The following is a 17,887-nucleotide window of genomic DNA, read 5'->3' on the forward strand; positions in this document are numbered from 1 at the left end:
GTAAAAGTTGGGGTGCCAATAGAAACTCTCTTGTGTTTTGTTGTTATACGAGCCTAATTATAATCGTAAACACTACTGAAATTGTTTGAACAAGTCTTACAACGTTGAGATAATAATTTGAGCCAAACCTTTGTAATAGTTAAAGAGTGTGTTTTAATCATTAATGGGTGTGATAAATAATGAGAGTTGCTATTGACACCCTATCTTTACTTATAACACCCCAATTTCTTAAATAGTTTATCACCCGAATCTAAGATTAAAACACACCATTTAAACATTATAAAGGTTTGGCTCAAATTATTATCTCAAGATTACAAAACATTATGATTTGTTCAAAAAATTTCAGTAGTTATTTACAATTATGATTAGGCTCATATAAAATCTTAAATTAAAAAAAAAAATAGAAACCTAGAGGAAAAAAAAAGAGAGATTCTATTGGCACCCCAACTTTTACTTATTCTCAGTTCTTATTTTTTTTATTTTTAATTGGATATAATAATTAAAATTTGGATGCCTATAGCAGCTCTTTGAGTAATTTGAGAAAGTAGGTGTGCTAATAACAGTTCTAAAAATAAATTGGTAAAACAACATGCACCACACGTGCGTTCCGCCAGTTGTCTTAAATTCTTAATACAACCTTACAAAGCTTTGGTGCGGTGTCTTAGTCGCTTTTTTATTAGATTAGAGGTGCATTCGCACCCACTCGGCAGATAGAATAACAAGTACGTGTCAAGAGTCAGACCACTGATGTTCGTCAGAAAGTATTGTTCGAGGAAAATGGAACGGTTCAGATCGTGGGGATGACGGTACTACGATATGTATGGAAGATACTATCATCTCTCCCTTTATTCCATCCTCTTCCGAATTTTAGGAGAGAAAAACCCTCATTTTCTTCCCTGTCAAAATACGCGTACGAGTGGAGGTGAAGGAAGAAGAGCTGATCGCAATTTCCGCTCTCTTGGTCGATTTTCTGTCTCCTTCGTTCCACCACCACAGATCTGGACTTTGATCTTCTCTTTCTGTTGAATTCTACCTACATTTGCAGGTCTGATGATCTTGATCCCGGATACTCTCGATTATATTTTGGTTTTTGATCTGTTTAGTTTCGATTATAAGGCTTCGTTTAAAATTAAATTCATTATGCTTGAATTTTAGAAGAGGATTTAGCTTGATTTAGTATTGGATAATTGAATTTAATTCGAATTACTGATACTTTAATGAAGCTTTTGCATCTTCTTAACTTGTAGATGTTTGACTGTGGATTTTATGTATTTAAATTATTCTTTTTTCTTAATTTTCGTATTAAATGGGTGGAAAATGGGCTAAATTTTGCATCTTAATTTGTTTGATGAGACTTTGGTTTTAGAATTTTTTTTGGCGCTAAATCATAATCATGATTCGAATTTTCTTTATTTAATCCCAATGAAAAATGCCTAAAAACGTTTAAAGTTGCTGTTTTCCGTCCGATCTCTGCTTGAGAAGCATGTTGGCCTTTTGAGATTAATATAAGGTTATCAGTATTGGCAGATCTGAATAGATTTCTTGGGGATCTAGAATTCATCTCTTTTTTCTTGATTGGTTGTACTACGACACTCGTAGGTTCAGTTTTATATGGATGTTGCAAATTCAGAACAGCACCATCTTTGTTATCTCCCCAATGATTTGGGTTTGGAAACATGAATCTATTTCACCATTTAATTCTATATGTAGATACATCTTCTGTTAATTGATGTTTCATCCTTTGATTTGTGATAGAGGGCACCTTTTTACTGACACGGTTGTTGGTTTTGTTGCACCTGGCCAAATTATTTGATTGGTCTTCCTTGGTAGTTTATTTCCTATTGGGTTGCTCCTAGATTCTGTCTAATGTGTTCTTCTATTCTTGCATTTACATTCTTTTCAGGTACACTCGTTTTATAAACCTGTTTATTGATTTCTTAAAATTCCATTTTGTAGTGCATAGTTGGCCATGTTTCCCAACATTCTACTGCCTTAAATTACGTTAGCACCAGTTATCCAAAAATGAAAAAGAAAAAAAAAGAAGTTTTTGCCATTTTAGAGGGCGATTTCTTCAGATGGCACCTACTTCGTGCCCACTCGTGCAACATGAAAATGAGCCTGGAATAGGCATTAACACTACTTTAGAAGGGATGTGCTTTTTCTCTACCTAATTTTTTTGAATTTGTAGTATTTTATTCAGAAATTATTGTCACCCATTTATGTAACTTTATGAAATCTTTGATTATGCAAGATTTGTTTTAGAGAGATTTGTTTATGCATAAGAATAATACTGTGTTCTGGGAGTTATTCTCTTACTTTATTCTTGATAGATTTTGTCTGCTCTGATGCTTTACTGTTTAAGCTTCTTAAAGGTTTATGAGATTTCTTTCTCTTTTATTAAAGATGCCTATTCTTGGTTTCATGTCTTACTTTCTTGTTGTTGCTTAATTGCAATTATGTTCTTTTCAGGTGATGATCAGCAAAACTTCTTTGCTGCTATACGTGGAGAGATTTTGAAGTGAATTGCATTTGAAGAGATCTGCAAGTTCTTGATTGCAGTGACCATGAAAAAGGCCTTTGATCAAACTGTTAGGGACCTGTAAGAAGCTCTCTTTATAATTTTCACCTGTTTGATCAAACTGCTAGGGACTACATTTCAGACCTTAATAATTCTGTATTTTGCAGTAAGAGGGAGGTGAACAAGAAAGTTCTGAAAGTTCCTGGAATAGAACAGAAGGTAAAGGTTTTCGTTTTAATGTCTTTGCTGTTTCTATGTGTGTTTGTCGACATTTGGGTAAAATATTTAAGGTAGGTTTGGCAATTATTATCTGTACTGAGTTCTGTGGATATCTATTTTGATTCATTTAACAGGTTCTTGATTCTACTAGCAATGAGGCTTGGGGTCCTCATGGATCACATTTAGCAGATATTGCTCAGGCTACCAGAAACTAGTAAGTCTGTATAAATATATTGGATGCTTTGACCATGTTGTGCTCCAGGATGCTTCTTTACATGGAATTTTTGCAGTCACGAATATCAGATGATCATGGCAGTGATTTGGAAGAGGGTCAATGATACTGGAAAAAATTGGCGGCATGTCTACAAGGTTTGCATATTGCCCTTGAATTATGCAAGGTTACTGTAGTTTCCATGTTTCTTACAACCTTCATGTCGCTAAGGCCCTTTGAAATTGCTTGAGATTATTATATTCGTTCTTTAGTATGATGTTCAAACAAAAGTGGGGCTGGCTCAATCTGGTTGATCTGGCAGGTTGAAACAGGTCAATCCGTTGATATCAGCTGATGCTATGAATTAAACAATTAAAATGCTGAAGTGAAATCTAAAAAAAAAAAATAAAAAAAAAAGAATTGTAGAAACATTTGAAAAAGAATATGATACAGTTAGAAAGCATTGTATAATCATAGACATTTAGTTATTGTTCATGTAACAATGGCACGACAGAGTATCACGTCTACGAATACGAGATGTCAAACTTGGTACCTTCAAGAAGCTCGAAATGCCAATACATCTCGCACACTTGTGTTATTATCTAATTGTTTAGATATATCCAACCTAGAAGTTATAAAAAAATGATTAAAATAAGGAAAGCATATGTTAAAGTAAATGATAACAATTAGCATATGTGAAAGTAAATGAAAACATTTTATACGCTATAATAACTTAATAAATATATCCATTTCATAAGATTGTTGTTGTGTTTAACTTGATAATCTAAAGAATGGCGGATAGAATGAAGAGTCTCAAGATTGGGTTCTACAGAGAAATACGATTCATGTTTCCTATCCCATGGTTCAGAGTTCCATTTTGATTGGAATTTTTCGGTGGCGCATTATTGTTTCAGTTGAGACTGTTTTTGTTTTTCTCCTGACTGAAAACATTGCATTGAGAAGAGATTTTAAACCTTGTTCGACCCCAATACTTTGGATGAGGCATAGGTGTACACATTTGTATTATATAATTCTTTGATACATCTAACGTAGAAATTATTTAAAAGAATAAAAATTAGGAAAGCATATGTGAAAAAGTAAAAGAAATATTTCATAGACTAAGAACTTAACAAATAGGAAAACACTTCCTTAGTTAGGGTTGCTAGACCCACATGGATTACCACATTGGCAATCCAATACAACAACCTTCTAGATTTCGTGGAAAAAATCAGTTCAATTTTTTTTTTTTTTTTTTGAGCTTGATTCAAGTTTTTGAAAATCGATGGCTACCGAACTCCCAAAACTTCAAATTAAAATTCAACGGTGAAAAATAATGATTTTTTGAATTTTTTTTTCAAAGTCCTTAGAATTCGAAATCAATCTTAGTTAGACTACTCTGACTCTAATAAATATAAGCTATATAAGTAGGTGTTTTAGATTATTGAGTCCTACTTGTTTTAGAAGTTTTTTACTAGGTATTTTAAATTTTGTAGAAATTTTTTGTCGAATTAATTTTTTTACAATTTTTGGGAAGTTTATATTTTTGGGAAGGTACCTTGGAGTACAAGGTTTAGTCAAAATTATAAGTCTTTTAGGTTTTAAAAATTGGTTTTTTCTATTTTAACAATATAATAGATTATTTTTTAAAGAGATTATAACAAATAAAAAAATGTACAGAATTTTTCTGTTTTATGGCTTGAATGTTGAGAGTAATCATTGGGGGTGACTCCAAGGTAAATCGATCATCTTTTTATTTATAATCTTTATTTATTTATTTATTTTTTAATTTTCTTTTATTTTGTGTTTTGAATCCATCAAGAAACTGATGCAGGATGGGAGGGAAAATGCAAAGTTTTGCAATAGTAATTAATAGGTTTAATGGGGGAAAAGGTTTAGGGTTAGGTACAAGGTTCTAAAAGGGTTAAAATTAAGGTACATGGACAACACAAGTTATGGAGAGGTTATGCCTTGGTTTAGAGAGAAGTAGGTAGGGTTTTGAGGCCCAAAGAGATGGTTTGGCCAACACAAAAGATGTTGTATTTTAGTGGCAGCATGATATAGATAGGTTTGCTGACACTTATCTCAATGCCTATGATCGAGTTAAGATGCATTAAAGAAATAAATCAACACCATCGACCGAGTCAACTCAACCCAAGTTCTAACTGGTCCTCAAGACCTAGTCCAACTTTTCTTAGGACTCGTTCTTTTATTGAGTTTCTATTTTTTAAGTTACTTAAGTAGTCCTAGTTAGTTTCTATTTCAGTTTTTAGAAGTTTCTTTTCTTAGTTAGTTTCTAATTTGTTTTATGTTCTCTAAATTTGTTTTTTTTTTCTTTAGGTTATAATTAGAAGTCTTTCTAAATGTCTAAATTGAGTTCTAATAGGATTAGAAGGTTAGTAATATGTTATAGATAGATTAGGAAGTTACTTTTTAGTATTTTAAAAGGTTTTTAAGTTTTTATGGAGTTATCTATATAAGGAGCTCCAATAAACAAATTCAGAAAGTAAGTTTTTTTGTTTTTTTTGTTTTGAAGATTGATTAATAAAAACGAAGAGACTTTTTTTTCCCTTTCTTTGATTTTTTTTATATTTTAGTATAAGAGCTTGATATTTGTTCTTAATTTTAGTGTTTGCGATTGATTTCCATCAATCTCAAACCTAAATTGAAGTTTCTAGTCTGTTTTGCTTATCATAGAGATTCTTCATTGCTGTTCTTGGGATTTCACCCTAGAATCAGTTTTTTAACATAAACTCTAAGTTTGTGTGTTGTACCCTACATCACAATAGGTTATGATATTAAGCGAAATAGAAATAGAAAAAAAAAAGAGGAAAAAGAAAAGAGGAGAAGAAGATGAGATGGAGAAAAAAAGAGAGGATAAATTGACCTCAACATGATACCAAAGATTTCAATGACCTCACACCATTGATGATGGTTCACACCATTAGAGGAATCTCATAAGAGAACCTACAATTTTTTTTCTTATTCGTCTCTAAAGAAATCCTTTTACAATGTTTTAAAAAAAGAAACCTAATAAAAGAGACCTCCTAAAACTAGAGTTTCTAATATCCAAACCTTCTAAAACGCTAATTACTTGTAAAACAAGTAAGTACAGATAAAATAACTGAATAAAAGTTGTGGTCAAACTCGAAAACAAATATAATGCATTACAAGGAGGGAAGAAGATGAAACACAAGGGGTTAGGTTAGGGACTTTGGTTTGGGATTTGGGCTACAATAGGGCTAGTATAAAGGTTTAAGGTAAACCGAAAAGGTTTGGATTGTGGGGGTTAATTTTGATGTTTTGCATTAGAATTGGGGATTAAGGTTTAAAGGAAAAGGTTAAAAGTTGAAGTTCGTAGATTAAGGATTATATTAAGCGTTCAAGCCAATCAAGAAATCAAGAAAACAAAGTTTTATGGGTTGGTCTCTTGATGGGATAGGACTCTTGATGGTTTCTTGATGGATCTTGGTTGATACAAAAGACACACACATACAAAAAAAAAAAAAAAAAAAAAAAAAGAAGAAAAGAGAGAGAATAAGTTGATAGATTTACTTTAAAATCACCCTAATGATTTCCATGGAAACATAAGTTGAATGCACCAACATTCAAATGAGAAACTAGAAATTTTTGTAAATTTTATTCCAAAAGCTCCCTTAAACAACACAAAGATGTGTTTAAATACTAAAACAAAGCTTTTAAGAATCAAATACCTAACTACCCTTAACCAAAAGATAAATTACAAAAACTCTAATTTTCGTTACTTTATTTCTACTAAAATTTCAACTCTTATAAACTTAATAAAAAACATACTAAAGTTACCAAACTACCCCCCAAAAATCTATATCGAAGTTACCAAATTCCATCAGGTTCTCGTTTGATAGAAATGGAAGCTTCAGACTTACAAGGGGAATGAAGAGGTTTGCTAATTTTTTTGAATAAGAATCAATTTCTAGACGGTCCAATGGGAACAATTTACTTTGTCCAACAATCGAGATGGTCCAACTCTGTCTCACCTAGAGAGACTCTTAGCTTCTTTCCTCCTAGTAGGGAAAACCTTTTTGGCTTTGTTATTCAAAAACCAATCCCAAACCTAGTTTCTAATCAATTACTTTGTTTTGCTGGAAGTTGGGGTTGAGTTGAGGCGCCAAACCTCCTTTTGGTTTGAAAATACTTGGTTGAAGCATGAAATATTTTTTGAGTTGTTAGTAGGTTGGTAGAACAATTTTGAAGTCTTAGGTTGACTAGGGGCTAGATTCAAGACAAAGTTGAAATTTCTCAAAGAGAAGTTAAATGTATGTGTAGGAATAAAGAAGTTTTTTATGTAGTAGGGGTTAAGTTATAATATTTAGATGTTTGAGGGGGTTATTTGTAATTATTATTAATCAAATTTAAAAGGTAGAGAGAAGGGTCGATTAACCCTAATCTCATCAATTTTCTTCTCTCTTCTTATTTCTTCTTATTCTAAAACTACAACTTGGTATCAGAGCTCTAAATCTATCAGGGATCCTTAAAAAATTTTCACTTTTTTTTTCTTCAATTTTTCTGCACATTAGGGTTGATGTCAGCTTACGGATGCTGATGTTAGCATGGTGATGTCATCAGGTTGTAGCCACAAAGGCCATGGTTCAAGTCGTTTTGATTTTTGGTGATTTTTGCCTGAATTTTTGAAGTCTCTTTGATGTCTTTTTCGTTGAACTCCAAGAAAAATCTGAAAATATTCATTTTCGCAAAAACAATTAGTGCGCTTGCATAAGAGTTTTTTGGGTGGCTTCCTTGTTTAGATCTGGTTTGTATGAAGTTTTTATAATCAATAAATCTACGTTTGGTCAATTTGGAAGAGGATTGAAAGTGCAATGAGTATTTCTCTCTTGTATATTTGCTTGCCGCCCAACCCTAGTTTTCCACTTTTTTCTTCATCGATCTGCTATTCTTCCCTCAAATCAGATTGTTTTTCACTTTGTTGATGCCACAATGTCGAATGATAGTGGTTCTAACATCCGTGGCTTGCATTTTGGTGTACTCGGGACTATTTCGGTTGTAGGAGGTTATAGCGCTAACCCTGGGGCTCAGATTACGACTATAAAATTAGATGGCACAAACTTCCTAGAGTGGTCTCAATCTTTTAAGATGTATATCGGAGGATGAGGCAAGTTAGGGTACTAACAGGTAGTATCAAAACGCCTGATGAGAAGGATATTTTGTATTAGAGGTGGGAACAAGAGAATTTAATTGTGATGTCTTGGCTCCAGAACTCAATGCAAGCTCAATTGAGTAGAAATTATTTATTTTTGGAGACTGCTCACCAGATTTGATAGAAAGTAACGAGGATCTAAACATTGCTCGAATTTATCACCCTCAGCAAGAAGTTACTAATCTTCATTAGGGGGAGAAAATCTTAGCCACTCATTATTCTACTCTCCAGGCTCTCTGGGAATTGAATCATTATCAAGTGTTTAAGTGGAAACACGATGATGTTGAAGAATTCCAAAAATTGACAAAATCAGAATCGTTTGTTTCAATTCCTTGTCAGGTTGAGTCCTACTTATGAGTTTGTCCATGTTCAAATCTTAGGGAGAGATGTGATCCCACCCATTGAGGATGTGTATTCTTTTATCCAAGGCGAGGAGAGGAGTGTTATGCAACCTTCTAGTGATGCCCCTCCTACTACCTTTATATCTTCTTCATCTGATAAAGGAGGATCCCGAAGGAATGTCAAAAGGGGAGATGGTAAAGATAAGCTACGTTGTGATAATTGTGGGAGATCTAGGCACACCCGGGAGTAGTGTTGGGATCTAATTGGCAGACTACCCTAGTTCACTAAAGGAAAACAAACTCCTCAGCAACAACATCGCTCCAATGCACATATAACTAGTCAAGAGCATCTACAACCTCCTAGCTCTTCTCATCAACCAGTTTCTACTCCAAAAGTAGCTCCCACACCCATTGGTTTTACTTCTTCGTCTGAGCTATTCAATGCCCGCAAGGAAATAGAGCGTCTTAGCCAACTTCTTACTAAGCTTGAAGCTTGGGGGATCTACTGGTTCTTCCTCTTTGGCCCAATCAGGTATATGTGCCTCTGCATACTCTAGTAGTTTCATATCCTCACGTACCTCCTAGATTATTGACTTAGGAGCCTTTGATGATATGACTGGTACGTCTTCATTCTTCTCTTTCCATCAGTTGTCATCCAGTAGGGAAAATGGTAAAATTGCAGATGGTTCTTTATCTACTATTTTTAGAAAAGGAGAGGTCAAGATTGATGACTCCCTACCCTTAAAATCAGTTCTTCATGTTCCGAATATGCCCTATTAATTTGCTATTTGTTAGTTGTCTTACCAAGTCATTAAATTATTTTGTCACATTCTTACCTGATCATTGCCTTTTCTGGGATTTGGCTTCGAGGAGGACAATTGGTAATAGTTGAGAAGCAGATGGGCTTTATGTCTTGGACTCTTCTTCATCGCCTTCTACAACTCTTCAGTCTGTTAGTCTAGATCGATGTCATACTTTAATTTAGTTATGGCATGTTCGCCTAGGTCATTTGTCTTTTCCATCTTTGAAAGTTTTATATCCTGAGTTCAAGTCTGTGTCCATCTTGAGTCTTCAATGTGAAGTTTGTCAACTTGCCAAGTATTGTAGAACTTCTTTCTATCCAAGTAATAAAAGATTTGATTTTTCTTTCAATATTGTGCATGTTGATGTGTGCCTTATCCTATTGTGTCTGATGGAGGCTTCTAATACTTTATCTCCTTTGTTGATGATTACAACAGATATACTTGGACATATCTCATTTGCACTAGAGATGAGGTGCCTATAAGAATAAAAATGTCCCACAAGATGGTCCAGACCCAATATGACAAAACTATAAAAGTATTCAGGTTTGATAATGTTCGAGAGTATTTCGAAGGTGGATTGGAACAAATTTGGTAGAATATGGAATTTTCCATTAGAGTTCGTGTGCATACACTTCTCAACAAAATGGAGTAGCTGAACGAAAGAATCGTCATCTTCTAGAAGTAGTGTGTAGCTTGGAGTTGTCTATGCATGTTCCCAAACAATTTTGGGCTGATGCTTTACTCACAACCACATATTTGATCAATTGGATGCCATCACGAGTCCTCCAGTTTCGATCCCCATTACAGTTGTTGGCTCTTGGTCATTCTCCATTCCAATTGCCTCTGCGTGTTTTTGGGTGTCTTTGTTTCATCCATTTTCTTGGTCCCAATCAAACAAAATTGGATGCAAAAACCATTTGGGGTTTTTTCTTGGAACACTCCTTAACACAAAAACTTCTCTCTATAATACTAAATACTACCACAAATTATTTATAAATCAAACCAAATCAATTGTTTTCCTTGCATATATAACTATTGTGTATTCGAACTTAATCTAAGTATTCCCATTGTGGTGTATGCTAACAATAAAGAAATCAAAGTAAAGAAAAATTTATACCATCTTGCTTAGTTAGTAAGACAAAGAAGTAGATAAGAAAAAAAATGATAAAGGATGAAAAAATATATTATTTAAAAAATGAGAAAATAGCAAAATTAATGTGAGGTGCATGCCTTTGATGAGCCTCTTGGTCTGAGGTGTGAGCCTTAACTGCTTTTATGTTTCAACCTTATGCTTCAGAGCGTTTCTTATGAGCTTCATCCTGAGGCGTGCCTCTAGACGTAAGTCTCACATGCCTCTAAAGGCATAGGATAGAAGTCCTCATCATTCTTTGGCTGGAAAAGGTTTCTTTGGAGCCTTTTTCCCTTTGTCATTTGTTAGGGCTTGTGGAAGGAGAGGAATGAACGCACTTTCGTTGGGAAGGACCACTCTGTTCGTGAATAATAATTCATATTCTAGGTTTTCTCTTCTTTTGGTTTAAGCAGTCTGAGGATTTCAGAGACTTATTCTTTGAGGATTTTATGTTTAGATGGGACCTTGTTAGTACTGAGAGAGGTTAAGCTCATTTTTGCTGTCCCTGGAGAACATCTTGTCCTTTTTTTCTTATCAATAAAATTCTTTCGCTTACCAAAAAAAAGTTTTGTTCATTTTTTTTTTTTTTTTGGGGGTTGGGGGGGGGGGGGGTTGTAATTTGTCTGTCTTTCTGGGAACTTTGACCGAAAAATTAAATGTCATCATCTAATCTATCTTGAGACTACACAAACCTTTACTGGAGTTGACCGGTTTTGGTTATATTTGGCATTGGAGGTCCAACTGACCAGCTAGAGCTCCAGTTCCCAGTTCAACTAGTCTGGGGTTTAAACATTGATTTGATGGTAAACCTTTCATATAATTTGTGGAAGTGAAAGCACTGGAAGGGTTTTTTATTTTTTTAGTTGACTTATCTTATTCACCTGCTATTCCATTTCCTTAGCAACTAACAACTTTTGGTGTTCTTCTTCAGGCATTGACTGTTCTGGAATATCTGGTGGCCCATGGGTCTGAGCGTGTCATCGACGATATCAGGGAGCATGCATACCAAATATCGGTAATTTTTAATTCCTCAGTTCTAGTTTACAACTTAATATTGATGATGTAATCTTCTGCAACCTTTTCCTAGCATGATCTGCTACTTGTCTAAATTTACCAAGTTAACCATGGGATTTATTCTTCATCTGGCAGACATTATCCGATTTTCAATATATTGATTCCAGTGGGAGGGACCAGGGAAGCAATGTTCGAAGGAAATCTCAGAGTCTTGTGGTACTAGTGAATGATAAAGAAAGAATTATAGAAGTCAGACAGAAAGCTATTGCAAACAGGGAAAAGTGAGTCTTTCCAGAAAAGTTGAACTAATTTTAGACCGTTTATGCTTTTATCTTTTAGAAATTGTCTTCTTTCTCGTTTTCCTTTTTAGTTCGAGTTTCATAAATCTTTTGTAAAGTGTAGTTTGTTTCATACTTTTATTAAACAGTTTCATTTTCTAAATATTTCCTTATACGAATTCCAGAAATTTAAATAAAAGGTATAAATTTTACGTATAGAAGGAGATGCTTTTTATATTGCAATAATTTCCCTTCCTGGAAGTTAATCTGTAACAAGGTTTGTGACTGTTGATAAAACTGCACAGGTTTCGCAACACATCCTCAACAGGTGGAATGTATAGGCCCAATTCATATTCAAGTACAGGTGGATATGGTGACCAATACGATGATGACCGAAATGGTTATGGAAGAGAGAGAGAATGGGGCAATAGGGATGATGACCGATACGGTCGAGGTGGGGATTCATACAGTCGGGATGGAGACCGTTATGGTAGAGATTTTGATGAACGTGATGGTTACAAGGATGATGATTATAGAGTAAGAAGTCGAACAATTGAAGAGTATCAATATGGCTCAAGAAGTAGGAGCTCTGATAGATATAAAGACCGCGCCTCTGATGATGATGATCGCTATTCATCTCGGTATGTCTCTACTTTCACAAGCAACCTATCAGGACTTGGCAAATGAAAAGATTAGTGTTATTTTATTAGTAGATAAATATATTTCTTCCTTGGAGGTAACCCTTTGGCCCTTTATTTGATCCACTTTAAAAATTACTTACTTGAGATGCATTGTATTTGGTCGAGATCCAATTTCTCTTATCAAGGTTATGCTTACCATTGCTCTTTGTGGTATCTTGACATGAAAGACATTTATATATAGCTTCTTCTCATCGCAGAAGCAGTGGTGCAAGAGCTGAAGACCGTCCTCAGGATGAAAGGTGAACTTTCAGTTGATTTGTTTTCTTATTATTACTCTTTTCTGCTAGTTCTGTTTCTGGATGCTGTTTTGTCCAATTGTTAGTTCCGGACCAAATACAAATGTAGGTGTTTCAGCCCATTCTATTTTATTTATTTTTCTTGGCAGGCGGCTTGAGCGAAAATTCTCTGAGCAAAATATTGGTGCTCCTCCTCGTTATGAAGAAGTAATAAGTGATGCTCGGAGCCCAGTTCAGGATAAAAGGTATGAGTTTGCATCCATTGGCATGCTATTGTGATTTTTCGATCATCTTCATCTATTTCTGACATTTTCTTCGATGAAAGGGATGGAGAAATTTCAGGAGCACCTGATCTCAAAGCATCCTCTCCAACTGCCAACACAAGCCAAGGTCCAGTGACCACTGGAGCTGCACCAGTTGCATCTCCTGCAAACCAGGAATCGAATGCTTTTGATGAATTTGATCCCCGTGGTTCATTTACAGGTAGACTCTCTCTCTCTCTCTCTCTCTCTCAATATATGTATATATGTTCAGGATCCGGAGACGACTCATGAAGATTAACTTTTGTGGAAAAACACATGATCCCAACCATTTAAACACAAAATCTAATGATTGAGATTTATCCTCGAGATACTTTTGAGATGTGTGTTATCGGGATGCATATAAATCTCAACCGTTGGATTTCGGGTTTGTACTGTTAGGATCATGTGTTCTCTCATGAGTCACTGGAACCCAACCCTACATCTATATATATATATATATATGTATGTATGTTTGTTCAATGCCGTTGGATACCAAATTTAACTATGCCATTGTGATATTTTCCAGGCATTCTGTGGTTAGAAATTGTCCTGGAAAGTACCATTCTTTTAAAACATTCTTACAAAAGAGTAAAGTAATCTTTTTTGTTTTGCAACAATGTAGAACTAATTGGAAAGTTTTTTACACATTTTTTTTCCTGCAATTTGGATGCTGTTCTTTCCAGCAGAATGATTTTGTTAATAATTCTTGGATGATGATTACAATACCCTAATGGGTTTATATAGATTCAAATGTTCTAACAGTATGGGAAGACCATCAATCATTCCAAATTTAGTATATCCTAATTGAGGCAATTCTAAATCTTTAAGTTATGTGATGAGATGCACCGTAGTAATGATATAGTGCATCTCATGCACACTATTGTATTGCATCTAACAACTTATCTCTATTATTTCCATAAAAAATTATTCCCAATACACTGCCTTAGAGAATATCTCTCTGCCAGAACTGTGATGCCAGTGACCCTTTTGTTGAGTGAAGCCAGTTGGTATAAGTTTCAATTATAGATCATCCATAATATGCTCTTTTTCTCTGACTGACTTCATTTGATTTATAATTAATTATTCCCAGCTGTGGTCACCAGGGGAATAATTATAGTCTGACTAGGGTCATGTAGCTATGGCTATGGATGTATATGTGGTACCAAAGCTGAAGCGGAATGACAGCAGCTAGGTGGAAGGTTCCTGCAACTAAAAGTTGGTCCAATTATTGTTCATTAGAACTCTTTTTAGCCAGTTTACTCTGGAGTCACATCTCTAAAGCCATCCAATTCCTAATCTTTGAAAACCCAGGTGGATAAATGTTTAATATTTCTTAACTTGACATTAATGTGTAAATATGTAATTGAGTATTTATTTATTGTCGAAGGTGCCTCCTAGGTGAGATGGTTAAGTCTGTGGTAATACTAAACCCACCTTCATACTTAATATAGGAATGTGCCCTGGAGAGAAATGTTTTTAGTCCAGGGAGATGATTGCTTGGCAGCATCTCATGATTTGGCCCAAGAGTTTTAGTAATGTAGATGAGACAACGCAAGTTCTTGAATCTTGCATTCCTGTATATGTATGCACTCATACTTTAAAAGAATCCTTACAAGAATTGAATTTTTATGATTTCATTTGAATGATTGGTCATATTACAGTCCTTTAGCCATCAAGTGCATGTCTTATGTTCAATACACTTTTGTAAGAATTTGAAACAATGTGATGGAGTGGATAGTTGAGGATCCAATAGATTGGTTTTTAGCATAAGAGAAACTCTTGGCTGATCTTGGTTAATGGTGGGTCCCACTTGCTTGCACATTCACCACATTTTCAGGTAAATTGTCCTTAGTATCTAGCAAAATGAATATGTTTTACAATTACAAGTAATGACAGATTTTTGTAGAGACACAAAGGAATGTGGATTGAGACGGTGAGACCAAATATGAGCACATTTACAATAACACAAGGCATGGCTTTTGACAGAAATAAATGGAGGAACAAGATTCATTCAACTAACCCCAATTTTTCGGGATAAGGCTGTGCTGCTGTTGATAATGATATATTTTTGTAGAAAAATAATGAACTTAATTGAAAATGCCATATAGCTTTTTGTAACTCATTTTTAGTCATAAAAATAAAGTTTTAATGGCATCATGGTAAGTGAATCTGCGTGCTTTAGATGGTAAAGACATTCGTACAATATTTTGGTAATGAGCGAGGCTTCGGGAGTATTGCTTTCTTAAGTGGGTCTGGTTATTATCATTGTATCTTGGTTTATCATTTATTACATCTGTATGAAAAGGTGTACGTTGTCGCCGCTTCTTGCCCTGTAAACACTCCTACATAGAACTGATATAATAGTGCCTTATTTTGTTCAGCTGCCCCACCTACTGCAAGTAATGGAGAAATGGACTTACTTGGCGCTCTCTGATTCTTTGGCTCTCGTTCCTGTGACTTCTGCAGCCACTACCTCTGAAGCTGATGCACCCATGACCTCTAGCCCCGGACCCGCATTTGTGGCATTATCATCAGCATCCACTGTGTTGAACCAGGTATTCTCATTTTCCAATTTGACATGCAGAAGCACTGTTTTCCAAAAAAAAGGGGCTAAGAATCTACATTTTTTCCCTGAAAGAATAAGAACAATGTAGATTCCAATGATGGCAAGATACACAACTCCTGGAAAGAAGCTTATAGTAAATAATTCTGTGCCATGGACATAGTGAAAGATTTCTAAAATGAGAAAATAATCCTGCTTCATCCAAGATCGAGGATGAAATCCAATCATCATCTTAAATTATAGAACAAATTTAAAACTATAATAGGTTTTAGAAAATTGAATGGAGGAACATGATTTGTTCAACCAACCACAAATTTTTCGAACAAGCTTTGATGATTTCATCTTATTTTTGCTTTGTTTTAAGCTAATATATGTTGTGTAAACCTCTCTTACAGCCTAGTGGAGATCCATTTGGTGATTCTCCTTTCAAGGCTTTTCCGACTTCAAATAATATCCCATCTCAACCTCAGAATTTTACTTCCTCAGCCATCTCTCAGCCTATTGTCATGAACCAACCTTATGAACCTATCCAACCAGCTGCACCAAAGATGGGAACGGGCTCTGGTTTTGACTTTGGAGATACGTTTCCAGGCATTTCTTATACTCCCAGTGTCGCCAATGTTCAAATCCCTTCCATAAACCCTCATGTTTTGTCCTCAGAGTTATCAATTGCACACCAGAACACTGACGTTCTAGCAAACATCCTCCCACCATCAGGGCATACACCTCAAATACCTTCAACTGGGCCATCAGTGCAGCACAGCAGTATCGTTCTTGGAAACCACCTGCCCCAGTCAGGTTATCCAGCCCCGGTTAACTCACAGGCAGCTTTTCAATCTCCAACTGCACCGCCTGTGCAGTTAAACAGCGATGTTCTGGGGAACGTACTCCCACAGATGGGAACCACAGCCCTGTTAGCTTCCCAGGCATCTCCTTCTGCTCCAACTGGATTGTCTGCTAAAGCTCAACCGTCGAAGGACAAGTTTGAGACCAAATCAACAGTTTGGGCTGATACACTGAGCAGAGGGCTTGTCAATCTGAATATATCTGGATGTAAGTTCTTGTGGTTTCTGCATCAAATTTTTTGGGTAAACATCTTCCAAAAAATTTGCCTAGAATTTTTACTCTGTTTTAATTTCTTTATTTGCAGCCAAAATTAATCCAATGGCAGACATCGGAGTCGATTTTGATTCCCTTAACCGTAAGGAGAAGAGAGAGAAACCTGTTTCAACTCCTGTAACATCTAGCATCACAATGGGTAAAGCTATGGGATCTGGTACTGGGATTGGCCGTGCTGGTGCAAGTGTTCTTGCACCTCCTTCAAACCCTATGATGGGTTCAGGGATAGGCATGGGAGGTTATGGTGCAGGTGTGAATCAACCCATGGGTATGGGTATGGGTATGGGCATGAGAGGGTATGGGGGAGGTATGAATCAACCCATGGGTATGGGGATGAATATGGGCATGGTTCAGGGAGGCCAAATGCGTCCTCCCGCAGGATTACCACCTGGTCCAACCATGCTAGGTGGCTATAACCCAATGATGGGCTCTGGTGGTTATCCTTCTCAACCACCATATGGTGGCTACCGATGAGCTTGAGCTAACCATTAGAGGAAATGTCAAAGGAAAAGAAAAAAAAAGGGGATATAGTTGAATTTTGGAGCGGCAGCACATACCCTATCATTCATTTACGGATTCTGTATTTGGTATCCTAATGTGTAATTTTGATTGCTAGTTGTATTAGTTTTATCCAAAAATGACAATGTACCTATCTATGTGTTCATTCATGCCCCCCTTAGCTGCTCTGTTTTGTCTATTGGGTTTCAGAGTCTTTATAGGGTTGCTTTTGTGAAGTTGTAATACAGATGTTATGATTGACCTTTTTTTAATAATTTTTTTTTTTTTTTGTTCAGTATATGGCATATCTGTTGAACAATAAAATCTAATTATTCATTTTTAATGTTCCTTCTTGTTTTTTTATTTTTATTTTCCTACGTTTATTCTTCATTTTCATCCTTGTCCTAAATCCTAGTCTAGGAAGAGATGCTTACTGGTTGGATTCTTGTCCCATTGGGGTTCTGCTCTTGAGACAAGTGATTGCTGGATTTGCTCTTATTTGAAACGGTAATAGAGGTTTTTATAATTTGGTCGTCTGTATACATTCGTCTTATATACCCTTCCCCTTGTTTTATTTAGGAACATTTTTCAAATAATTATTCGTATTTTATTTTTATTCCTAACACCCCTCTTTCCCATTTCATTACAATAGGGCAAGAAAGCCCTTAAACCTGATGAAAACTACAGATGTGTCATGAAACACTTATAATAAAAATCAGACTGTGATGCGTCAAGGTGGTTCGATTATGAATCATCTAATAAAA

General features: G+C 35.4%; 1 protein-coding gene across 1 annotated transcript; it reads left to right on the plus strand.

Annotated features, from left to right (window-relative positions):
• The first annotated feature begins 874 nt into the window (after positions 1-874).
• LOC147396570 (clathrin interactor EPSIN 3-like) lies at positions 875-17,471 on the plus strand. The gene is given in 15 exon segments (XM_086451443.1): positions 875-1,045; positions 2,470-2,599; positions 2,686-2,737; positions 2,872-2,951; positions 3,028-3,106; positions 11,344-11,427; positions 11,562-11,707; positions 12,010-12,345; positions 12,603-12,644; positions 12,791-12,886; positions 12,967-13,124; positions 15,325-15,367; positions 15,369-15,498; positions 15,902-16,559; positions 16,657-17,471. Coding segments are annotated over 14 exon segments (2,382 nt in total). The 5' UTR covers positions 875-1,045; positions 2,470-2,564; the 3' UTR covers positions 17,100-17,471.
• Positions 17,472-17,887: the final 416 nt, after the last annotated feature.

This window comes from Akebia trifoliata, chromosome 8 (genome assembly GCF_017979445.1).
Source record: "Akebia trifoliata isolate Shusen 1 chromosome 8, ASM1797944v1, whole genome shotgun sequence".
Classification (NCBI taxonomy): Eukaryota; Viridiplantae; Streptophyta; class Magnoliopsida; order Ranunculales; family Lardizabalaceae; genus Akebia; species Akebia trifoliata.